This window comes from Montipora capricornis, chromosome 1 (genome assembly GCF_036669925.1).
Source record: "Montipora capricornis isolate CH-2021 chromosome 1, ASM3666992v2, whole genome shotgun sequence".
In the NCBI taxonomy this organism is placed as follows: Eukaryota; Metazoa; Cnidaria; class Anthozoa; order Scleractinia; family Acroporidae; genus Montipora; species Montipora capricornis.
The window spans coordinates 40,964,535-40,989,534 of record NC_090883.1 but is presented as its reverse complement, the minus strand read 5'-3'; the positions used below and the strand labels follow the sequence as shown (position 1 = coordinate 40,989,534).

General features: G+C 39.3%; 3 protein-coding genes across 4 annotated transcripts in view; 2 read left to right on the top strand and 1 right to left on the bottom strand.

Moving 5' to 3' along the window:
* Positions 1-18,421, bottom strand: part of LOC138044048 (uncharacterized) — a 25,168-nt gene extending 6,747 nt beyond the window's left edge. Inside the window, exons 1-13 of the mRNA XM_068890651.1 lie at positions 18,114-18,421; positions 16,153-16,189; positions 15,975-16,025; positions 12,736-12,815; positions 12,184-12,288; positions 11,956-12,048; positions 11,341-11,386; positions 3,682-3,837; positions 2,285-2,440; positions 1,773-1,919; positions 1,234-1,398; positions 611-722; positions 156-211 (exon numbers count right to left, since the gene is read on the bottom strand). Of these exons, the coding sequence (XP_068746752.1) occupies positions 156-211; positions 611-722; positions 1,234-1,398; positions 1,773-1,919; positions 2,285-2,440; positions 3,682-3,837; positions 11,341-11,386; positions 11,956-12,048; positions 12,184-12,288; positions 12,736-12,815; positions 15,975-16,025; positions 16,153-16,189; positions 18,114-18,242 (1,333 nt within the window). The 5' untranslated portion in view covers positions 18,243-18,421. The remainder of the gene's footprint in view (positions 1-155; positions 212-610; positions 723-1,233; positions 1,399-1,772; positions 1,920-2,284; positions 2,441-3,681; positions 3,838-11,340; positions 11,387-11,955; positions 12,049-12,183; positions 12,289-12,735; positions 12,816-15,974; positions 16,026-16,152; positions 16,190-18,113) is intronic.
* Positions 18,422-18,458: 37 nt separating this feature from the next.
* LOC138044034 (FYVE and coiled-coil domain-containing protein 1-like) overlaps positions 18,459-25,000 on the top strand; it is a 24,351-nt gene continuing 17,809 nt past the window's right edge. For both annotated transcript variants that reach the window (XM_068890630.1, XM_068890637.1), the window contains exons 1-7: positions 18,459-18,644; positions 19,086-19,205; positions 20,484-20,584; positions 20,673-20,779; positions 21,438-21,581; positions 22,753-22,831; positions 23,968-25,000. The exon at positions 23,968-25,000 is cut by the window's right edge and continues 92 nt beyond it. In XM_068890630.1, coding sequence (XP_068746731.1) covers positions 22,811-22,831; positions 23,968-25,000 — 1,054 coding nt within the window. In that variant the 5' untranslated portion in view covers positions 18,459-18,644; positions 19,086-19,205; positions 20,484-20,584; ... (1 more) ...; positions 21,438-21,581; positions 22,753-22,810. The remainder of the gene's footprint in view (positions 18,645-19,085; positions 19,206-20,483; positions 20,585-20,672; positions 20,780-21,437; positions 21,582-22,752; positions 22,832-23,967) is intronic.
* On the top strand, positions 18,514-21,630 carry LOC138015002 (FYVE and coiled-coil domain-containing protein 1-like). The gene is made up of 5 exons (XM_068861899.1): positions 18,514-18,538; positions 19,086-19,205; positions 20,484-20,584; positions 20,673-20,779; positions 21,438-21,630. The coding sequence occupies exons 1-5, from the start codon at positions 18,514-18,516 to the stop codon at positions 21,628-21,630; spliced, it is 546 nt and encodes a 181-aa protein (XP_068718000.1).

Here is a 25,000-nt window from a genome sequence, read left to right as displayed (position 1 = left end):
CACATTTTCCGAAAAACCCTGATTTGTTTATTCAGTGCACATAGTAATTTAATAGGGAACAGCAAAGAAATTAAAGGTACCAAAATATAAACCGCCCCTTACAGAGACCACATCTCATAAATCTGCATTGTTTCATGGTGGTACAAAGCACTTACTTGACAAAAATACAGTGTGTTTGGTTCCACAGCTTACATCTATAATCGTGTGGTTTCTGATAAGACAAAAACTCCTTACAATGAACTAAAAAATAACATTTAGGTTGAAAACAAAGAGATTCCAAAATTTAAAAGAACAGAAGAGTTAATAAACAGTGTTGAAAGTCGAGAAACACTAACAAACCTCACACCAAAGTGATTTTTTTCTTTCCAGGATTTCCCTAAAATGTTTCTAGAATTCAAAGTTTTCTGAGTTTACAGAAAGAACTCTCGTCAACTATGCAATTGTGCCAGTATGGCAGCAAGTCAACATTTTGGGTTTTGCCATCCCCATAGTGAAAGTCAAACGGATGTTTCACCAGTTGTATTTTATCACAGTTAAAAATTACAGAATTAGGTCATCTCTTGAAGGTATATTTCAGGAGAGAATGTGAAATGCAAAGAAATGTCTCTACCTCAGATCTGCTGTGGCAGATAAAAGATATGGTCTTGATGAGAATGTACATGAAGCATCAAGTCCTAACTGTCCATGTTGATTTGCACCCCAAAGCCATAACGAACCAGCATCTTTAAAAACAAAAACACACTCTTAAGCAAATAAAAATCTCAAACTGAAGTGATGACTTTTCATATTTTCAACTTCAGTAAAGAGTGGCCAACACAAACTGGTAAATGTGCAAGACTTGGTTTGAGGTGTGGATCTTCCAGTGTGTCGCTTCCATACTTTGATCTATTTCCACCCAGGTGGATTAATTTCTACCAGAAACACATTGCTCAGGAGAGGACATCCTAACAGACAGGCAACCCAATCAAACACAGAAACAGGACCCGTTAGTCAACCTTCCTTGCAGTATTTGGAACTGAATCATGAAGGGAGTGGCTGGCAAGATTGGGCCCAAAGCACAATATAATTATTAGAAATATTATTATTTATTCCTTCAACTAAAAACAGGAGAAGATTAGACCTTGTAATGTAGGCCCTAGTTGCTTCTATACAAGTCAAACAAGCAATCTGGAGGAATTGGTAAATAAGGGGTTTGTTATAGTGGTACTGTATCAAAGTGCTCTATACAACAACCTGATATCACAGCATTGTGATGAGATCCACAAGTCACAAATGCAATATGGTAGCTCTCCAGCTCAACGGCACGCACCGGCTCGTAACTCTGAGTGATGCCAGTGATGCCTAACTGGCCATATTCATTGTTTCCAAAAGCAAAGCATTGGCCATTTCTTGTGCAAACTGTGGAAGGAATCAAGGCATAAATGTACATACTAAACCACAAGAACCCTATGGTTATTAACACTGTGTCTGTGAGGTGTCCAGGGTTATATTATAGCAGGATATTTTCATGTTATTAGTATCACAAAGATGAGAAGATGAAAAACAGTATGGAAGAAGTTCTGGGGTCACAAACTTTGACTGTTAATGAAATAGATGACTTTTACAAATAGAATTACATGTAATCAGCAGAGCAGAGGACAATTTAACATTGCTTGGAAGAGACCAAGATTTTCGTTCTTCCCATGCAACTTTCCAAAAAACAAAAAAATAATACTTTTTCTACCACATAAGCTTGAAAATAAGTTATCATATGATTAACTCGCTTTATTTACCCAGTGTGTGAGAAACTCCACAAGCAACATCTGTCACCCTATGCTCCTGAAGTCCTTCAACCAATCTTGGCAGCATCACTTTCCTAGCCTTGCTTTCATAACCAAGTCTTGGTCCTTCCTTTCCCCAGGTATACAACTCACCCATACCTGTTGTGAAGAGGTCTTTGTTAGACTTTAATTATTGTAGTATAGTATATTGATTGACCAGAGCCAATGAGAAAGTAAAAGTTCAAAAATACAAGTCATTTTAACAACATAGTAACACAGGGCATATACAGTTACTGAGGTACATTTCACTAACTTCTTGCCCAGGAGGTCATCAGACTGAACCTTGTTGATGACACAAGATGTATAATTATATCATGAAACCTCCGTACTTATACTTAAAACTTACTTTGGAGACCTCTTTTTGGCATGATCTGCTGAAGGTGTTGATAAGAGGAATACCTGCCCAACCTCAGCTCATCTGATCATTATTTACTACTACCAAGAAAGCTTAGCAATTAACTTACCACAGATAGCTGCGGAGTGCAACTCATGACATGCAACTTTAGTGACTTTTTTGTCCTTCAGTTCAGCAATTCTGAGCGGCGTTGATCTGTCCCGAAGGTGCCCTTGCCCGAGCTTTCCTCCATCTCCTGATCCCCAAGAAAACACTTCACCTTCCTCTGGAAATGAAACATTAAATTTAATTATATTTTTAAGTTGAGGGAGGTCTACAAGTATGCTGGAGAGAATGAAGAAACCCCAACACAATAATAATTTTTGTTTTGGGTATCTTGATAAATTTCCTTACTCACAGGGCTGAAAATAACAGATGCATGTCGGCCGGTCATACTTTGTTTGTGGCCACTTAAATATAAAAACAAAAAGGAATTTTTTGCCTAATTTAATACACATTATTACCCCTCACCGATTAAGCAATCACCTGTTTTAATATAACACTGATGTAAACTTTGAGTGTTTTGCAATTGAATGGGTGAATTGATAGAGCAATATTGCTTACATGAATTTTGTACCTCCCAAAAGTGGCCGAAAATGTATGCGTGTTATAATGTTGTCGGTGAAAAGTGATTTATTTTTGTGACACAAACATGTATACTGCGTAAGACGTCACAATTGCTTTCAGAAGGCAAATTGGTTCGCAAAGAACAGTTGTTTGTATACGCTTCAAATAGTACTGGTACCAGAAATTCACTGATCGTTCTACATAATTGAAGGAATCCACTAACTGTATGTACTGTACTGTGTTGTATGTACTGTACTGTGTTGTACGCACCTCCACAGTGGTCAAACACAAAAATGTACTTCTCTTCCGGTTCTGCATTGCCTCAAACTTTCCAAGACCTTGGTTTTAAGGTATTCTGAGACTAGAAGTAACCCTGGTGTATGTCAAGAGTTACGAATCTTGTAAACAAGGATCAAACATTGGTTCTACTTTAATACCACGTTAGAGTTTGACAATGTGGATTTTGGCAAGATGAAATTGAATGTTACTTTTACTCACAGCAAACAGCAGATGAGCGTGGAAACTTTCATTTATTTCAATGTGATTGTTGAATGTGACCGGTCGAGTCGAAAATTTGACCTGCCGGACATTATTTTCAGCCCTGAACTAATAAAGCTGTACCAAGACCCATGGGATTGGCCACCAACTGATTAAGAACAAGGTTGAGATGATTAAGATCCTCACTGGTCATCTTTTTGGATCAACTACAGTACAAGTACTCATCCTTACTTTTGCCCAAGGCAGGTGATACTGTACACGGTAAATACAAAGGGACCCCTAAAAATGATTAGTATACTGTACGTAATGGCATGGGCCCAAGGGTAATTAAGGATTAATTTCAGGCATCTTTTCAAATAGCATAGAGTACGTAACTTAAAAGCAAAAAACAATTTTAAGTACTTGTTACTGAGATTGTGTGTTTGACTCCACATGCCACTGTCCAAATGCTTCTTGACAGCAAGGCATCCACTACCCTGGGTACATTCTCCTCACCATTTTCACCATGACCAAGCATTCCAGTGGTGCCATCACCCCATGTGTACAGATCACAACTGTCTGATTAAGACAAAGATGTCTTTTAGATATAACTGGTAAGTACCACTTCAGCTTATTAAGTGAGACACTGCAATTTAGTTCAACTCATGGGGGAAATTTTCATCCCACAAACTGAACCACGCATAATAATCAAGCTGATTGCACCTGAATCACACAGAGTTTGAACAAACTTTGGGACACTTGTCAAATTTGGCCGGAAAGTAGAAAATTTACTGTACATGCTTCGATCGTTATAAGAGCAATGCATGGTCTTCTTTCAGTGCCTTTTTCACATCCTCCCTTCCCCCCAGACAATGTTGAAACATTTGTGCGATCGATGAACTACTCTTGACTTCAGACACCATGAAAAATCAACATTGTCACGGGGGGAGAAGGGAAACCAGGAATTGTCTCCCAACAGTTTTGACCAGGATAATTTGCACATGTAGTCAACCTTTCAACTTTCACATGCACCATGATAATAAATTTATTGCATGTCAGAAACAGGGTACCAGGTTTGCTAGGCTCATGCAAAGTGATTTCATTCAGCTTAGTCAAAAGTTCAGAAAGGAAGTGACTTTATGTATCATCTTGGCATGGGATACAAATAGAATACAGTTCATAGTTTGCTCACATTAAAACATGAACACTGAAGGTGATATTCTGTGCTCAGCTTTTCAAGGCTTAAATCCAGCTCCACTATACTGTACTTAAATGTAATTCCGGTTTCAACTGGACATAGGGTTTACACCATGCTATCATTCCTTGACAACGGCATCACCAATAAATTGAGGTTGGGTGCCTGGGATATGTCCAGATACATGCATGTCCTGGGGCTTCCACTAGAGGTCAGCAATGCTTTCATGGCCAGTAATCCCTGGAACCACCCAACCGACCGAAGCGTTGACGGTATAAAATAGCCACGTTTCAAAGGACTTTCTGTTGTTTATTGATGAGTCTTTCGAAACCTATGATTATAAACAGTTTATCAGGTTATATGAACAAAGTTCAAAGAAAACGAACCACAGATTTTACATACCCGATGGCCTCAGATGTCGACTTCGGGAGGAAGCTTGCCGTACTAATGTTATTAACGGTGATTAACCTAATTAAGTAGCTATGACGTATCTAATTTCGTTGCGGTCGAAACACTCCCAGCCTCCCGAAGGTATTGACCTAATTCTTAATTTACATTTCGTAAGTTAGTTTCATTTAATGTCCTTTGAATCTTCATCATCGTGGAAAGGAACCAGCACGATTAGACGCTGTACAGGTCGCTCGATTGTTGAATATCCTCGACCCTTGTATATACCAACTTTTTCATTCGGCGCTGGATTCTTGTACTGAATTGTAACTTTTCTGACCTTGCCATCTTTTCCGGGGTTAGCTGCTATGACGCGTCCGAGCTTCCATTTCCCCCTTATCTGGTTACTGTCTTGAATTAACACGATATCGCCGACCATGACATCACGTTTACAAGTATGCCATTTCTGGCGTACGAGCAAGCTTGGGAAATAGTCTCGTGTCCATCTGCTCCAGAATGTGTCAACAACGTTTTGTATGAAGTAAAAACGCTTTGTGGGGTCTGCGCTTTCATTAAATGGCCCGTTAGGAACCTTTGTTGAAGAACGTCCTAACAAGATGTCATTCGGGCAGAGATATGCTCCGTCTTCAGGTGAAGTTGGATGACGACCGATCGGCCTCTCGTTGACTAAATTAGATACTTCGTAAAGGACTGTCTGAAGTTCTGGAAATGTCATAACGCTCTGTCCGATCGCTGTAGTAATAGCTCGCTTTATCGATTTTATAAGGGCTTCTGATATTCCGTTCTGCCATGGTGCGTCCGCGGATGCGAATTCCCACTTTAATCCTTCGTTCACTCCAAATGTTTCGAGTTCTTTTAAGTTCCATTTCTTCGTCATATTCTGGAGTTCTTCACTAGCTGCTACCAACTGCGGACCGTTATCAGAGTATAGCTTTGCAGGATATCCTCTGAGGGATGTAAACCGTCTCAGCGCAAGTAGAAATGCCTCTGTACTGTAATCGCCTACCAAGTCAATATGAACTGCTCTTGTGCTCATACAGTTGAACAATACCCCATAACACTTTCCGATTGTTCGCTTCTTTACCTGGTCTCTTATTTTAAACGGTCCGAAAAGGTCGATGGCTGTACTATGCCAGGGTGGTGAGGGCATAAGTCTCTCTTCTGGAAGCTGTCCCATGACCTGCTTGTTGAGGTTTTCGTCCAGTTTCTTGCAAGTGACGCAGTTGTATCTAATGGACTTTACTATGTTATGAATCTGAGGAATCCAAAATCGTAATCGAATTTTGCTTACGGTCGTCGACACGCCATGGTGACCTTTTCGATGTATATGTTCCGCATAAAGCTTAGAGAAACGATGCTCACGAGGAATGAGGATCACTTCTCTCTTATCGTAGCTCAAGTGCACCCATTTGCCGGTCCGATGACCAACCACTATTACTCCATCTTCTCTGCGCTTTGGACACAAACGCTTATATTTAGATTTTTTGACGTTTGTAAGCATTTTTCTTTGCGCATCAATGATCCAAAACCTTTCTGCTTTAGAAATATCGTCCGGCGTCAGGGTCTTTGTCGCATTCTTCAGACTAACTGGTTCTCTTGCGTACATGGCTAATACACGTGCTGTTACTCTTAACAGTTTGTTGTAACTTGAATGTCTGTTTATATCAATTCTTCTCGCGAGCGAGTCCTGTTCTGCAGCAAGTGTTGTTAATGCCGTTTTCATTGGTAACTCTGGGTGATGGACTACTTTACTTATTGGCCATTCTGAGTCTGGGAGTTGTAGAAATCTAGGTCCCTTTTGCCAGTCGCTTTCGCTTTTGATATCGCTTGGTCGCTTACCTCGTGTTATCCAATCGGCGATGTTTTTATCACTCTCGACCCAATACCAGTCTTGGGGATTGGTACTTTCCTGTATCTCTCCGATGCGAGTAGCGGCGAATGTATTGTAGCCGTAAGATTCCTTTTGGATCATCCCGTGCACTATTTGAGAATCGACTATATGGTAGTATTTCGCAAACTTGTAACGGGATTCTTTGTCCAGAAAGTTTTTAAGCCTTTTGCTTAAGACTGCCGCGCAAAGTTCAATTCGATCGATCGATAATTTCCTGTTTGGCGAGAGTCGGTTCTTTGACATGATCAGTCTGGTTTCAAATTAATTTTTTTGTTGTCCAGTAATGTCCACCTGATGTAAGCACATGCTCCGTAAGCGTTGCCTGACCCGTCACTGAATATGATAAGAGTCGGCAGACCGAGTGCACCTGATGGTTTGAGGCATCTTGGAAATATAACTTGATCCATATTGCGCAGATCTTGGAAGAATTCCAGCCAGTTAATCCTTTGCTTCTCAGGGAAAGGGTCGTCCCAGCCGAGTTTCTTTTCTGTTGCCCAAAGCTGGCGCATCAAAATCTTCGCTCTGACCGTAACGGGAGCTGCTAGACCAAGAGGGTCATACACGCGGTTTATCTGTGAGAGGATAATCCTCTTCGTTATTTTGCCAGTATTTGGGTTTTCTTTGATGCGTCCTTTGGCTTTCGTCAGAGTTAAGTCTATTCCCACTTTAAACCGGATTGATCCTTGTCTGTACTCCAAATGACGCCGAGTACTTTCTCGGTTGATGAATTTTGCTGGTTGGGTTCTAAAGCCATTTCGCTTGCTGTTTTGTCGTTCGAATAGAACCAACCCTTTATCTTGAATCCGTCCTTGACTAGGACTGCCTCAATCTCATTAGTTAGTTGCTTAGCTTGTGCGTCGCTATGTACACTGTCTACAATGTCATCCATGTACGAGTTGGATATTACGGTATTCGCGGCTTGTGGATAATTCTCTTTTGATAGTTCCGCTGTCTTTCTCATGGCTACGGTCGCTATGGTACCCGAGGGTTTGTCTCCAAATGAAACTCTTTGTATAACGTACGTATCCGGATCCCTGCTTGTGTTCATGTCGCGCCATAGAAAACGATGCGTGTGTTGCTCTATGATCTTGGTCTTCACGGTGTGATACATCTTTTTCACATCTCCGATGAATCCAATTTCGTGTTCTCTGAATCGCACGAGGATTCCTACAAGATTATTTAACAGATCGGGACCCTTTGCCCAGTACTCATTAAGGACGTGTCCCATATAGTTCTCGCTGCTGTTAAAGACGATCCTCAATGGAGTCGATTTCGAATCAGGCTTTAGAACATCGTGGTGGGAGATGTAGTGGATAGGGCCTTTATAATTCTCGAGCTCTTGCTTGCTTAGTTTTCTAGCTACTCCTCGTTCTACCATGTCCTCAACTTGATTTTGATAAACTCTGCTATGTTCGGGATTTCGCAATAATCTTCGCTCGGTGCTTAAGAGTCTTCCAAAGGCAGCTCTTTTGTTATCTGGCAGGTCGTGTGGATCGCGAATCCAGGGATATTCAGCGATCCAGCATTTTTCCTGTTCGTTAAATTCAAGGCCTTTCTCGATGAGATGGAGCTCCCTTTCTTCTTTCAGAGTGTAGTCGCTGGTTCCAGGAGCGCATTTTCCGCATTTGCAGCCTCCGCAGCGCGGCGTGCAGCTAACACCTAATCTCTCGATATTGTAGAAGTCGTCAATTTTGACTGCTTTTAGGTGGTTTGCACATGCGTCGAATGCTGATTTGTGGTTCTTCTCCCGAATGGAAGGGTGTGTCCCGCCTATACATCGTCCAAAACGATTCTTCAATAACATTAGGTGTTCGACATTTCTTTCTTTTACCGGGTGGAAGCCTGCGTAATCATACCCAATGAGGACGTCAACGGCGCCTTTCGGCCGAGTCACGTCGCCCCTTTGTATCTGTAGAGCGTCAAGTGCCTTATCCATGTTAACACTTTGAATGTCGGTGGTAATTTTGTCTATTTCGCAAACTTCCACAAGCGTCGTTTCGCCCTTGAGGTCAATGAGCGGCAATTTGTATTTTCTGGAACTTATCTTCTCTTCCTTCCCTCCCACCTTCACGAGAGAGATTTCAAGTGGCGTTCCGCGCAGTCTTTCTTCCCGTGCTTTGTCGCGGGTTATGAGGCTAATGGATGATGCGTTGTCCCACAAGACGTTTGCATGTCCTCTATAAGTTTTTATTTGTTGCAACTGGAGGATGCAGGTCTCATTACCCCCATGGCTGCATGCACTGGATATTGCGGATGCGCTTGGAGTCTCTGTCTGATCTTCTTCATGTAATGTGGGATGATGTTTCTTCTTACATTCATTGACGCCGCAATCCTTTTTAGAGCGGCAATTGCGTGATCGGTGACAGGTTCTGAGGCAGGAAAAACACGCACCTTTTTCTTTCAATGTTGACAGTCTTTCGCTTACTGTTTTATCGATGTATACTCTACAATCCTTGGTAAGATGATTGGAGTTTTCGTGAACGACGCACTTGCTGTAAATTCTCTGGCTGCGGCTGTCGTGTCTTTCATCCGCTGTGGCGTAATGGACAACTGCCTTCGTTATGGCTGGGCCCTGCGCGCGAAGATCAGAACCGTCGTACTCGATAGCGCGTTTTTGCGTAAGTAAAAATTTGAGCAGGCTCGGAAACTTGTTGGTTTTGTCCACAGTGCTGTCGTCAGAACTTAATAGTTTAGCCCATTCTCTGCGTACGTCTGGAGGGAGTTTTCTCTCTATGATGCTTACTGAGATCGTTGTGGTTATTTCTGCTTCCAAGCCAAGTCTCTTAAGGTCACGATATCCATCTTCTATGATTCCTACCAGCTCTATGAATCGCTTGTTGTCGCCTTCGCGGATGGATCTTATGCGTCTTATCTCATTAATTATCGCGTCCGTGACTTTCGCTGGGTCCCCGTATTTTTCGTCGAGTCGCTTCCACATCTCGTAAACGTCATCGTCGACGCTCTTTACGTGAGCTAAAGGTTCTTTTCCGAGACAGGAACGCAACGTGTAGGATAATGTATCTTCCGTAAGGTGCGGCATGACTTGTTTCTGGAAGTCTCTTTTGAAGGATGGATATTCTCTCAACTCTCCTTCAAATCGGGGCATTTTGATTTTCTCTAGTTGTAGGTGATTGCTCTTTTCTCCTTTGATCTGCGGCTGCAGTTCGCGTTCATGTTCCCCTACGAGGTGTGTTTCGAGTTTAGCGTTCATCTCGTTATACGTCGCTTGAGTAGCTTGGAGCCATCTAATTTCATTGGCTGCAGATTCTCGCGTAGATAAATCGAGTAGCGCGCTATTCGCTAGTTTGCATTCCGCGAAAGCTTCGTCAATCTGTTTCTGAAGTCTCTTCGCCGTAGACGGCTCGACTTTGTCCGCGCTGAGTGTGTGCGAAGCGCTTTGACAAGCTGTTTCAAATATGGCTCGCGCTGTTTCTCGTCTGATCATTGCTTGATCAAAGAATCGTTCCATTTGCTCGCGTTCTTTGTTCGCCTTATCCCTTTGTTCCGTTTCCGCGCGCGCTCTCATTTGCACGTCCGCTATGTGGTTAATAAAGTTAATCTTATCTTTTGTCGCTTCGTTTATCTCCTCCTGTACTTTTTTGATCCATGTTTCTGCGGCGTCTAGCTAGGAGTCGTCTGATAAAAGCATCGCGTAGAGATCGTGCTTTGTTTCCAGGACGTTCCATGCTTCCAGGAATTGAGCGTAGTTGTTTTCCACGAGTTCGTGATTGCTGGCTGATGAGATGGACTTCAGGAGTTCGTTCCTTTTTCTGGTGAATCTTGATTTGGCGACGCGACGGACGTTCTTGGCTTCTTCTGCCATCGCGCTGATGAGCGGGTTTCGAATGTTTCCTCGACCGAAGCGTTAACGGTATAAAATAGCCACGTTTCAAAGGACTTTCTGTTGTTTATTGATGAGTCTTTCGAAACCTATGATTATAAACAGTTTATCAGGTTATATGAACAAAGTTCAAAGAAAACGAACCACAGATTTTACATACCCGATGGCCTCAGATGTCGACTTCGGGAGGAAGCTTGCCGTACTAATGTTATTAACGGTGATTAACCTAATTAAGTAGCTATGACGTATCTAATTTCGTCGCGGTCGAAACAGGGTTTACACCATGCTTTCATGCCAGGCATCTAGACACTCGTCACACTGATAAGCAGTGGAAGTAGGGAGGGAAGTGGGAAGGGGGGGGGGGGGGGGCTCAACTGGACCACACTGGCATAAAGTGGCTGGCAAAATGTTCGATGAATTGCCATGTGGTTAAGCAACTGAATGAGCACGCACCAGTGCCAAATACCTTTGACTGCTCATACATGTACAATGTAGATGATCCACTGGCCCAGGGCACTACCGCTCTTTGTTGATAACTTTGTTAACCTGCATTTAACTGCATTGACAGTGTTTAATCACCAGAGTCGTAATTCTTACAATGCAACTTGAAAACACAGATCTCAGATCTGAGCAGAGTAGGAGTTGCTTCGAGGGGAAGGCTTTGAAAATGACAATTATATAATAGTATTATTATTGTTGGTATTAGGAGATTAAGCACAGAAAATGAAGCTGCTTGGTAACATCTACCTTCACTTTCAGCTTTTCCTCCATAACCAAACACAGTCAAAGAAATCTGTCAAGAAAAAACTATTGTGGTCATTAAAAATGCATTTTGAATCAAGATACAGCTATAATAAAAATAATAACAATAATAATGACAACAGTAAATTACACATAAAGAATAGTCTAGAACATTTTATATTTTTATTATAAAAATAAATGTGAACACACTACTGACAAAAACACCTTCTATTGTCCTGTTCAGATTCTTAAACTGGAAGACCTTTTAAATTTATTCAAGATCTCTCAGAGACTTACCAGTACCTAAATTATAATCCAAAAAACATGTCAAGGTCCAAAGACCCCTACAGCCTAACACTCTAAGTACTGTGTTACATTGTATCTAGAAACCCAGTATTTCAACATTGTGCTGGTAGACCGCTATAAAATACTGTAATTGAAAGAATGTATAAACAAGTTACTCAAGCACTTACAAATGAAAAGAAAAACATGATGTTCAGTGCAAATTCTTGAGAGCAAGGCAACAACAACTTTTGATCATTGAAATAATTTTTTGAAAGTCATGGTTGGCATGCTCTAACATACAACACAGTATAATAATTATTTTTATCACCAACACACCTCTTCTGGTCCTTGAGGTGCATTAAAGTCAACCTCGTCACTTTTGTACAAACAATCAATGGAGTTTCTGTCATTAAAACCATTCATCAGAGCCTAATATAAAAGCATACAATGTACATAATACCAGTAATAGACAAATACAAATAACTAAAAGATAAGAACAGCTGAATTTTCACTGACAATCAAACAAATCTCTTATCGTAACTGTACATTTGACTTTGTAGTTACCTGTAGTCCATTGATCCAAACTTCAAACTGTTGTTTATCCATACAAACAATATCCAATGTATGTGTAGTGCGGCCTATCTTGTACATCACAGAGAATGAGATAGACTTAAAATAGAAAAAATAATTGGTTGTCGATGCAGTCACTTTGATTGCTATAAATTTACAAAAAAGCCTTTGAAAGATTCAGTTGGCTCATCAATAAAGCTTGTCAGTTTTTTTGGCAAGCATTATTTTGGACAGTTATTTTTAAGGGCAATCAAAGACGAATTCAGGTTACATATTTTGAAGATCATAAGTCTATATCATAGTTTTTTCCCAGTGCACAAGTGAGTGGTATTCAATCAATCCCCACAACTGAACTAAGGTGTTTTTGTCGTTGGCCTTTGAAACTCTAAAATAATAAGTTAAAGAGAGGCATTCAGTTAAAGAGAATATTATTATTAATCCTTTTTCAATGGATAAAATAAGTCAGAGATCAGCTTAAGGAAGCATTGGAGCAGCAAATGCCTTATTGAAGCATAATATTTTGATAATTCCCATTCAAATGCATACCTCCTTCTGTGGAACAGGACAACTCTGGAATACCTTTGATTTCTGTCCTTTCGTGAGCTGAGTCATTTGAGATATTAACACTAAATAAAACCAAACATTGATGTTATAATAATAATAATTATTATTATTATAATTATTATTTACATTAATAGCATCAACATGAAGGGGCTGATAGCATACACTGTATTACAGAAAAAGTTTCAGTGGAAGTGTGTGCTTAAGTCCTTATGGCATCTGACTTTCAAGTTTAGTGTCATTAGTTCAAGGTCTGGTTGGCTGTAGTGATTGGAAACACCATATCTCTTCAATAATAGCCAGACTTCTGCCTGTATTTTCTTTTGTGGTGTCATTCCTTCAAAAGGCCTCCCAGTGATTCAAAGCCAGGCCAACCAAATGCTGGCATACTGGTACCCACTCTTCACCAACAGTGTGGTTTCCAAGTGTCGTAACACAGGACCTGCAGTCTGTGGTCCTTATCTGAGTAGGGGTAACGGGAAGGGCAGAACCTTCTTTTCAATTACATTGTATTTTGTTGGTCAGGCCAGGGTTGGAACTGCAACCTCTTGCTTTGTAGTCTGATGCTAAAGTAAAAGTGCCGACAGTTACCTAAGATAACAAGTTGTGCTCTATGCTGTCTCTTTTCACTCAGGTATACATGTATAAATGGGTTTTTACCACAATTGCTTGTAATCTTTCAATGTGATTGGCTAATTTGCCGTTGTCGATAAGAGTCTAGACAACGCTGTATGCATCATGCTCGCGTCAATTTGTCATGCAATGTAATGCCCAATCAGGAACACCCATTTTGGGAAATAAACCAATCATATTGCGAGAAAGTTATAGACAACGCTTGCTCTTTCTTCGTGTCATGATTTTGGTCACGCTCTGAAATAAAAACTTTCCTTGGCGTTGAATATTGTGGTAAAAAACAAATCGAAAGTGGTTCAGCTTTGTCTGTACTCTTATCGACAATGATATTCAACATCACAGTGGTCAAAGTTTGTTGTGGATGTGCCTCGTGAGTCCACAACACTCTGACCACTGTGATGACGAATATCGTTGTCGATAAGAGTACAGACAACACTGAACCACTTTCGATTTGTTTTTTACCACAATACTGGAACTGGCTGGCAAGACCCATTAGTTTGCAAAGAAAAATACAAAAATTTAAAGGAACACTAACATGATAAACCCTCTCATTCTTCTGGAGGAGTACATGTATATATTATCCTCGAAGTGTGTTTAAGGGAGCTTCTCCAAATTAATATCGAAAATTTTGGGTACCGATTTCGCTATCAGCATTTAAATTCCGATTCCGATAGCTGCTTGTGTCTGACTCAAGAATTTCCGATTTGAGGTTTCAAACTTCTGATAAAACCGGACATCAATCAGACATCAATCTAGAGTTATATATCGGCATGCAATGTTTTTGTAAATGAGTGGATTTAGTATAAGCATACGGACCTTCGATCTCGCAGATCGCAATCTTTGTGTGCACACATTTTTCCAATTTATGCTCCTGTTGTTTCTATTTTCAACTTCAACATCTCAACAACAACAAAAATGACTGATTTCAAGCGTTTATATATGACTCTAAATGCCTTCTTGGAAACCAATCTTAAAGGTGAAGCGCAACACGTCCGTTGATTTACATGTACTTGCCAATTCTTTAATGTAATGTTTGAAAAACAACTATCTGTGCCAGTTTAATACACCGTGAAACACATTTCGGTCGTTTGCTGTGCGGCCGCATCCCAACATTGACCTTTGAACGTATCAGTCAGCGAGAGACAAAACAACGGCGTATTAAACCGTTTCTGCTGCACAGTTTTAATATTTTAGGGCTCTCGAAGTTTCGGAAAACAGTTTAAATTTCGTGATATTTGACATTCTAAAATGGACCGCCAAAATTACCAGCTTGCATGAACTGCTACTCAACTGAAAAAACCATGATGCCTGTCACACGTTTTGAAGCTATCGTGACATGTGTTCCCACAAATGGGTTTTTGTTCAAAAATACAGCCCGTAAGCGTTCGACCATTAAACGTTTCTCACTCTTTAATATTCCATAAAGAATCTGAACATGCAAAAACGTTTTGAACTTATCATTTTAGTCGATTTCGTATGGTATTAAAAAAGAATAACTGTTGGTTCTTCGATCGATATCGCTCGATGCACCGGTGCGAGTCAATAATTTTCAAAGATAACTCAATGCAACTGGAAGCACAAAACAGTGCATAGATGATTCTGACGATCGCATTTTCCCTAAAGTGCCCTAAAGGTGCAGCGACCTTTTCATACATGTAGGAATTTACTTCTGCAGTCATGATAATGTGAGTTGTTGACAGATGTAACACAGGATTGTTTTTCAAACACTGATAAACACCTTCTACAGATTTGCAAACTCCATCCAAACAGCAACGTTTCAAACATGTTTCAAACAATTTAAACACGATTTAAACATAAACACCCTTGAAATGCTGACTAGTTAGTTAAGCATCCTTTTCATCTGGACGGCAATTTCATATATTCCTGATGGGGTCGTAGATCTCGCATGACACAGACTTCAAGAAGCAGTTCATGTTTCAAAATTCAGTGCATCGTGCCAATAGGATGTTTGATCAAGTCCAATCGGGAGACCAATATTTTTTATCTATCGGAAGTCCCGATGCCACTCATTCTGATGGACAGTGTTTAATCTTCCGACTTCATCGGAAAAGTTGGGCTCAAGTTTCCGATATGACTTCCGAACAATCGGAAATTTGACCTTCCGAAATTTGGAGAAGCTCCCGAAGGGCTTTCGATTGGACAGAACTGACTGGCCAGACCAGGCATTTGGAAGAACCAACTCTACCAAGATTGGAAGGTTTTGTAGAGTTAGTTCTTCCAAATGCCTAGTAGGCCAACCAGTTGTGTTAAATGGAAAGCACCCTAAGTCGTGATTACACTGTCTAGTGAAAACTTCTTCCAATCCACAGAGAAATTGCCTCAATCTTCTTTTTTTGAATGAATACAAATCACTTCATTTTGATCATTTTCATCTCTCTTTTCTCAAGATTTTAGCCCACTAGCAAATAATTATGTTTTCCTCAGTTGAATGTGTACTATGTAAGAAAGACAATGAGGCATTTTGAAGAAACTGAAAAATTGCTTTTAAGTTGGCAAAAAATGGTTAATTGTTATCAGCTTATCAGTTGTTAAAAGACTGCAAACAAACAATTTTCACTTTCATAACCCACCAGATTTGTCTCCTGTTTTTCGCGGTGATCCCCACTGAATTTGTGAAATATCTACAGCAAATCAGAAAAAAACAAAACTTAGTTGAGGATTAACATAGAAAGTTAACAAAACTAGTAGAATAATGGTAATGTGAATTTCCTGCTGTAGTTCAATTTTTGACCTCACAAAAAAGCTTACCTCTGGTTAACACAAATTTCTTGAACTGTGGAGTACCCTAAGTGAATTAAAAAATGTATTTGCATGTCACAGGATAACAACAAAAAATGCAGTATCAAATTCACTGCCAATAATGCGCCGAACAAATCGACAAAACAACACCCCCCCCCCCCCCCCCCTCCCCCCAGGCAAACCCTGGACATTTGACTATCTTCTGTGCCCAGAGAGTGTGGGAAATTTGACCTGTGCCTGTGTGGGGTGGGGAAAATTGAACCGGAAGTGTTAGTTTTTTTTTTCTGGCGCCGAAGTCGCTAACAGCTTTAAAACACGTGTTTGGACGAGATGGAATAGTTTAAAGGAAGAGATATAGCTATTTCGAGAAAGTTTGTCTAGAATAAAGTGCACGCGACAATCCCGAAAGGTAATATGAGATATGATCAATACACTGTTGCTAACGACTGTAGCTGTCGAACCTACTTTTGTTACTTTCCTTCAGCACTCGCAAACATATATCAGTGGCCTCCCGTACGATTCGTTTAAATTTCTTTGAAAAACAGTGCACTTAAAATCACCCACAATACCTTTCAGGATTGTCGCGTGCACTTTGTCTGCCAGCCTTTCTCAAAATAGCTGTATACCGTAATTTCCGGACGATTACCCGCAGCGGTCTACTTTTGTCACAAGGGGAAAAAACGTTCAACAGGTTACCCGCACTGGCCTATTACCCGCACCCCAAAACCGAAAAAATCTTGCTACTGTATTTCCGGGACAAGAAATCACAAACTTGGAGCCGTGAATATTCCATGTTGTTGTTTACAAAGCAGAAGATCGTTAGCATTTTCTGCTAAGAATTGGCTTTTAATAATGCAGCCTTAAACACTCTCCTTAGTCATTTCTGGTTTGTCTTGTTAAAACGACCTAAATATCCAATGTATTAACGCTAAGACTCGATAGAATACGTAATAAGATAAGATCGTAAAAGATTTGTTTTGAACGGAAAAATTTGTGGCATCACAAAATAAACACATTCGCATCTTGTTACTTTTTCCGCATTGAATTGTGTCTCACGATAAACTCTTTCTTAAAATTGAAAAGGATTTGTTAAAGTGAGAAATTCGTTCTCATCTACGTTTAATTCGGTGACAAGTTGTGACATGGTCGAAGGGAAAGATTATTGTTTTTCATTCAATTTGCTTCGGCTTTCATCGAGCGGTTTTACAAAGACTACGGCAAATAAAGCATCATTTTAAAGATTGAATCAACGAACAAGGCAACACACAGATTTGAAGGAAGTGTTGGTTTAATTATCCTCATTTTAACTTGTTTCAATCTGTCAAATTCTTACCTGAGATTTAAAAATTATCGCATTACCCACACCTTCCTATTACCCGCAGCAACCACGGTTTACTGGAAAATTAACGCATTACCCGCGGGTAATCGGCCAGAAATTACGGTAGCATTTGTAAGTGATTGGCTTTACAAAAAAAGTCTTCAAAAGGTCTTTATTAAAAACGACTGGAGCCGACAACGACTGTTTTTTAGTTGGATATTACATACAGACAAATCCAACGATAGGGTAGGCCATTTGAACACCATTTTGGCCCGAGGGGGCAGGAATTTGAACGATCCAATCTTCAAAAGTTCAAATTCCCAGGGCTTGCCCGGGGGGGGGGGGGGGGGGAAGGGACGGGCGGGATGTTGAATTTTCGAGTTGATCGGCGAATAAGCATGGCAGGGTATTGAGCAGCTACTTCATGTCTCTATTTGCCCAGGACTGAGTTGCCCCAATAATGATTGGAGCTTACGCATGTTAAAAAAAAGGGACTGGTGCATACACGTATGAGATTTTAAACAACCCGGCCCTGATTTGTAATATAATGAATAATTTCTATATCAAATACAACATCGCAAAACCAACTGCAAGACTTAAATATTACTACTGGGTAAAGATTGTTGATTTCATAATAAGTTAATCCACTTACATGACGTTTAACCTTAAGCATAACACAGCCTTTAGTCATTTTAAATACAGACATAACAGTGGCTTCCGGGGCAGACTGCTCTCTCGGTTGAGGACTCCCACTTGAATCTGCAACATCTGGTTTCGCCATCTGTTTTCCCAAATTTGTTCAGGACCAAAATGTATAGGAAAAAGTGTTTTTCATTCTTGGTCAAACTGCATTTCGAAACATGACATGATTCAAGAAATACTACGAGTTTTTAGGTCAATAACACTGCGAAAATATGAGGAATTTGCAATTCCAGGCATAGTTATTATTCGCCATGATTAAATATCAGCACGCATTGAAACCTGGGAAAAAGAAACCACTAGAACCCAGTCCTCGAGACATTGCAGTGCATGTGACTTGTTTACAACACAAAATGGAGAACTTTGGACAACTTGCATGTGAAATCACGCTAAACGAAATTAGCGATTTTTCAGTCTGAGACGTCTGCCACAGCAACGGATGCATTTATACCCGACCCCGCCAGGCTAATCGGTGACATAGTCGGTAGGTATTTCCACTCACTATCACAATCAAAATTTCACTTGTTTTAAGTTCATCAAATTAAGCTTAATATAATATTGGCTTACACTTGGAAAATCGTTGATGTGGCTTAAAGTTTTAAACATCTGTCAGAATACCGCACATCAGATCTGTGGTTGAAGTTAGGTAGGTGTTTAATATTTAAAATTCACGGATTAGCCAATGAATAATTACAACACGATTCATGACTTCCTGTAAAAGTTAAGAAGACTAAATATATTTCAAGTGAAATGAAATGATTATGTTTAATAAGTTTAAATTTGAAATTATTTTATCCTTTGAGGAACATTTGCCATTTTTATGAATTGTCTAGTAAACTTTATTAAAACTTCCAGAGTTAGAAATTTTTGGTCATTGGTTCAAGTAGATTACTTTATAAAATTATCTTTTTCTTCTCATTGTCAGCTTACGTTACTGATTTAAGAAGCATTTATCAGACGTCACAGCAGCCAGTGACAGATGATGAGATAACACTTCATAAATTTTGCGTCAAGCTGGAGACAGCGTTGAGACATGAACAGAAAGGTCAGCTTTTGGGTGGTCATCAGCTGATTCTCCTATCCTTTGTTTCCATGGAGCTGTGGTTTTACTAAGGCATTACCAAGTACCAAAGACGTAACTGTGAATCAAGTATTGCCAAAATTTCAAAACATGTGATTGCTCATATCTCAACCCACAAGTATGAGATATTTTCTTGGAAATGCATTGTGTTGAAACCAATACTTAAAAATGCTCTTTTTGCCCTGTATTTAATTTACTAAAATTTCTTTCATCATAGCAGAGGCAACGCCTACGGCAACAACAACGCCAAAAAGCGGTAACATTATTGGTTAAAAGAGAAAGAAATGATTGTGTTGCACGTGTGGCACGCATTTTTAAATATTTCTCTTCCGTACTCGTCAAAACTACTACGTGAAATTACCAAATTCAACTTCTCTCTCTTTACTTGAAATCTGTCCCTACCAATCCAGTTATTATAGAACACTTCGCACATATTGTATAATGTAAAGAAGATTTAATTATCCAGAAATACTTAGAATAGCTCAAACATATATTTTGAAGTGAAGTTTTCGTCCCCGTAGTCGTCGTGGTTTCTTAAACTCCCTATTGGCATTGCTCAAAGCTGGTACCATCATTTTCCTTGATTCATATCATGGGTCCATCTGGCATAATCTTACTCAATCTTGTAAAGCTGATTGTTAATATTATTGCCTTGTTCTGAAAAAGTGAAATGTGCATTCTGAAATGCTAAATTCTATGACTTGTTTCACAGAAGTTGTTCCCAGATCATGCAGCCTATTCATGGTCATTGTCTGTGAATATACTAATCACAAGTCTTTGCCAAAGTTATTTCATAATTGTACAGAAAACCTTTAATTTTGAAAAATCCAGTGTTGGCTTTTCTTTCTTTAATAATACTGAACGTCACACAACCCTTTCATTTCTGAGTTTAAGGGGTTGCCTACAGTCAGGTAGAACAATCTCCTACTTGGTAGAGTTAAATGTGCTGTTATAATAACTTGCGGGTGAAATTGTTGATAATCATTAGGTCTCATAAAGAAATATTTTGGAGCCAAAAGATCCATTATTTTTGGGAAATTTCACTGGTCCGTAAAAACCTTGTCGCAAGCTGAAATTTGGCCTGATTATTCAAAATTAAAGTTCACAGTCCAAAGTAATGTTAACCGTGGCTGAATTTCTCATTGATCTTTCATATTTTTGTCTTTGCTTCAATCTTTCACAGACACTGCTTGACTTTTATTTAGGATACAATATTAATACAATGATTCAATAATTTTCTAGAAAGGTATTCCCTTCTTGGTGCTAGAAAGGACTATTGGAATTTTATAAGTGATAGCATTCCAAAGGATGATGGAGTGAAATTTGTGCAAGCCATTCCTCAGGTAAAGAAAACCATTTTCTGTTATGCGACAAATAAGCCTCATTCTTAAACTTATTCTCAAATAGCCTTTTTTTAATGTTTGCAACCAGCTCAGGACAGCTCAAGGTAAAGGGAGAGCATTCATTCGTTATTCGTTGGTGAAGGGATCTCTAGCTGATGCAATCCAAAGATGTCTGGTCAGGAAAAAACATTTGAGGTAGAATTTTGCTTTGAAAAAACATTTTGAGGTAGGATTCCTTTTTCCCAATAATTATTGTTTACAACTTTTTTTATTCAAGCCAGCAAATAAAATAAAACAAGCTTTCAAAGACAAATTACCAGCTGAGTACCTTCAAGCAAACTAAATTATCGAAGAATGAATTTAAGAACATTTCAGGGAATCCTTCAAATTAGACTGATGACTGCACATTATGAAAAAAGGAGTGTTTACTCTGAAAAAATTATTTTATTACATAGAGGATATTACATGGCCACAAAGATTCAAACTTTCTCTTCAAGTGTTGAAAAATATTTCATGAGTGAGCGCAGCAAACGAGTGAAATATTTTTCAACACGAGAGGAGAAATTATGTATCTTCAAGCGGTCATATAGTTCTGACGCAGAACAACGGTGCGATTTATTATGTAACCATAGCAATGGTGATCTTTTCACATTTGAAGATGTCATGTTTTCACGTGAAAGCTCACATGGTATCTCAAGTTTGGGGTGCGTCTTATAACTGTGTATTAAATATGTGTCCAGAATGAGTGTTTGACTTGTTTAAATATATGTGATTTCCGGTGGTATTATGGCCAAAACACTGACTGTCTCTAATCTCTTATAATCAAATCATTTTCTTGTTTTTACCATTTCAGTGCTGGTTATGGACCAGAAGCAATTCTCTGTCACCCATCATTGTCAACTGCCTTGGTCAACAAAGTATATGAATTAAATGAAGTTGAGTTTGATCTTCCTTGTGCTGGCCTGGAATTGGACATTTCATGGCCAGCATTTTCAAGGTACTACTGCAAGAGTGCTGAAGTTATGTCCACAAATGCACATAATTGAATGTACTACGATTTTGATATTAGCGTCACTTAGTGTCCCCTTGCTTTTCTCCCAGAGTTCAACATCACTGGCATCTGGGAAAACAGACAATTAACGTCATAAAGTGTTCCCCAAACTCTTGTCCTCATTAGTAAAGATATACATCTTCAGTTATCCTCACCACAAAATGAGGCTAATAGCCCTTACTCTTACCCTTATTGTTGGAAAGGGGTAGCAAATGCTTAGACTTAAAGGGACACTATGCATAACTTCCAGATATCAAAATTGGGTGTGCATCAAACTATGTGCATTTCTGGACATAAGTAGACTACTAATTAGCAACTAGCAATATCTGTGCTGTAGATGTTCATTAGGGGCCCGGTGTGGCCTCCTTTCTTTTAGGATGCACACTGGTGTACAAGGTTCTGCAGGGTTGTGTTTTGAGACATTTCTCCCTCAACCCTGGCCGGTGTTTAAATGGATGCTGTCAACAGACTGCTGGGAAGGGGGTGTCACCCTGTGATGAACTAGAATCTCATTCAGCGGATAGTAACTAATTACTCTCAATAATAATATTATTTGACTGTGCTATTACTTAAGGTGGGATGAGCTCTGGTCATGTGAATCACTCACCTACATGTACAGGTACCTTCATGTACCTTCATGTCCCAGCATTAAGAATTTAAACACCCCTCAACATTTGGCTGTTTCACTTATGATGCCTCATTTGCCATACGTTATTTTGAGATTATCACTGCCAAACAGATCCCTTTTTGCTGGTTGAATAGAAATAGGATAGACCACAACACTCTGAATTACATGTATGTGGCCTTTTCTTTGTAGACAGTACTGTATGAGGGTCCTTTAACACTTGTAGTTTAATTTAGTCTGGTCAAGATGTCATCAATAGTGCAAATGTCAGCATCTACCTTATCAATAAAGATATAAAGATATGATTAATTGAAACAATGGAGCAAAAGTATCATTATTCCATAAGGATTTTTAGAGTTCCGTGTGTCAGGCATACTTGACTTCAAAAATACCTTTCAAGGGTTGCCTCAAGTTTTTCTGCATTACGCAGGTATCATTGCTTCCTGTGCTTCCAAAATTTTCTACTGTAACTTTTTGGTTCATATTTATTAGGAGATCATTTAGTGATGCTCAAGGTTCTATATCTGGTAGAAGAAGCAGTGTAAGCAGCATGACCAGTGTGGATTTAAGGGTAATTCACTTTATAGGAAGGTTTAAAGACTTTTTTTCATTAACTTTAGAGAGACATAATCTGACACCTCATTGGTCTATGAGCATAGTGGTCTTCCCACAGGCTCAGTTGTCTTCCAGTCAGCAACCAAATGCGCAAGTGTATGCTCATTTTCCATATTGTTGGGTCTTTATAACAGCTATAATCAGACATTGAGATCTTAAAATATATTTGTTTACTTGGAGCATTTGTTTTAATAGTACTGGTAACATGATTCAAACGTTTTTACTGTTTTACTGTTTTACTGTCCAACCCACTGTTTTTGTTCTGTCAATAAAATTAGTTAGAAAGGGGCTTAGATTGAAGGAGAAGTTCACTCCAAAATGGCAATCCTTTTTTATTGATTAATAAAAAGTTCATGACAAGAACAGCATTTAATAAGCAAAATTTCAATCTTGAAATAGCTTTCTAACCTTGTGAAATCCTTGTTAAAAATACCCACATGTAGGCTGCCATCTTGGATTATATGTGACGTCATTGAGATCAGCTGATCCCACTTTTCTCTCGAAAAAGTGAACAACATAAATGGTGTTTTGTCTGTCTGACCTATTTGAGCTACTTATGTTGGTGAACAAAAAGGCATTACTGGAATACGAAGAGGAATCTCAACAGCTTTGTGTGTTCAAGCTCCCCGCAAAACTTGAGGTTGACCTCAATGACGTCACGTGTAATCGAAGATGGCTGCCTGCATGTGTGTATTAATTTTTAACAAGGATTTCACAAGGTTATAAAGCTATTTCAAGATTGAAATTTTGCTTAATAAACACTGCTCTCCTCATGAACTTTCTATTAATCGATAAAAAAAGGATTGTCATTTTGAAGAGAACTTCTCCTTTAAGAGACTCTTGGCTGGGTTGCAAGATGTTTTGCTGGTCCAGCAGGCAGCATTCCATCTGTTGACTGATTGGCCACTGTGGAAGTCCAATATTATATTTTTCATGTTTTCATTTCTTCAAGGTAGTTGGTTAGCAAAAAAGAAATCATTTCCTAATTAGACATGGAGTGCTTATTTTTGGGAAACATCAATGTCAGAGATGATAAGCTAATTTTTACTTTGCAAAGATTCTCAATAGTTTGATTGTTTTTTATGCTCACAGAATGAGAGGCCAGAACCATTGGTTGGCCTGTCATCTGAAGTTTCTGAACTCAGAGCAATTTTTGCTGATGAGAACTCTCATGAACTGAAAGATCAAACAAATAGTGGTTCCATCACTGATACAGCATTGGCAGAACCTCCTACAATTAGTGGAATGACACTGGAGATCTCACATTTACATCAGAAGATTCTTAAATGGAAAGCCGACCAGGAATCTCGACTGTCCAAGGCTTGCAATGACCTGAAACAAGCACAGGATGATAGAAAATTTGCTTCTCAAGAATTTGAATTGAAAATTAAACAGGTTCATGAAAAATATAGCAATTTAATGAAAGGGGCATCTGAGGGGGCAGATACAAAACTGCGGGAGCTTTCTTTGAAGTTAAGTACTGCAGAAAAAGCATTGAGTGAAAGAGAAGCAGAAATAGAGATGCTTAAAAAAGAAGTAAAAGTATCTGTGGCATCTTCACAAGAAGCACAAAGATCAGCAATTGAATTAGAGAGAAAGCTTACTGTTTCTGAGAAAAAACAGACTGAGCTTGCATCTGTATGCGAGCAGCAGGAAGTTCAATTGACACACAAAGAGGAATCGATCAGAGAATTTGAGACAAAGCTTTCAGATTTCAAACAAAAGTGTAGTAAACTTGAATCACTGGAAACAGAGGCCAGCAAGAGAATTGCTGAACTACAGGGAGAATTAAAAGCCAAGGAGGTTGTGTTAGAAAGAGTTCAAGAGTCTTTTGAAAAGCTCAATGGAATGGTATTTGGTTCTTTTGAAGAGCTGGAGTCAGAACTTAAGACTCGGTTACTGGATAGAGAAAAAGGATTGGAAAGTCAGAGTGCTGAAAATAGAAGACTCGAAACAAATATGGTTGAAGTTCAGCAGCAAAATAGAGAGTTAAACAATAAGCTTACAAAATTGATTGCTACAATCAAGGAGTTAGAAAATGCAAACAGAGAGGCGCAGATCGTTATCCAGGACTTACAATGTAAATTAAGTTCACAAGAGAAGAAGGAAGAAAACTTCTTATCTG

Bases quoted from the DNA above. Each gene is read 5' to 3' on its own strand.
- LOC138015002 (XM_068861899.1), top strand. From the start codon at position 18,514: ATGGAGAACTTTGGACAACTTGCAT. The intron at 19,206-20,483 runs GTCAGCTTTTGG...ATAATTTTCTAG, and splicing joins GTTGAGACATGAACAGAAAG to AAAGGTATTCCCTTCTTGGT. The intron at 20,780-21,437 runs GTAGAATTTTGC...TTACCATTTCAG, and splicing joins GTCAGGAAAAAACATTTGAG to TGCTGGTTATGGACCAGAAG.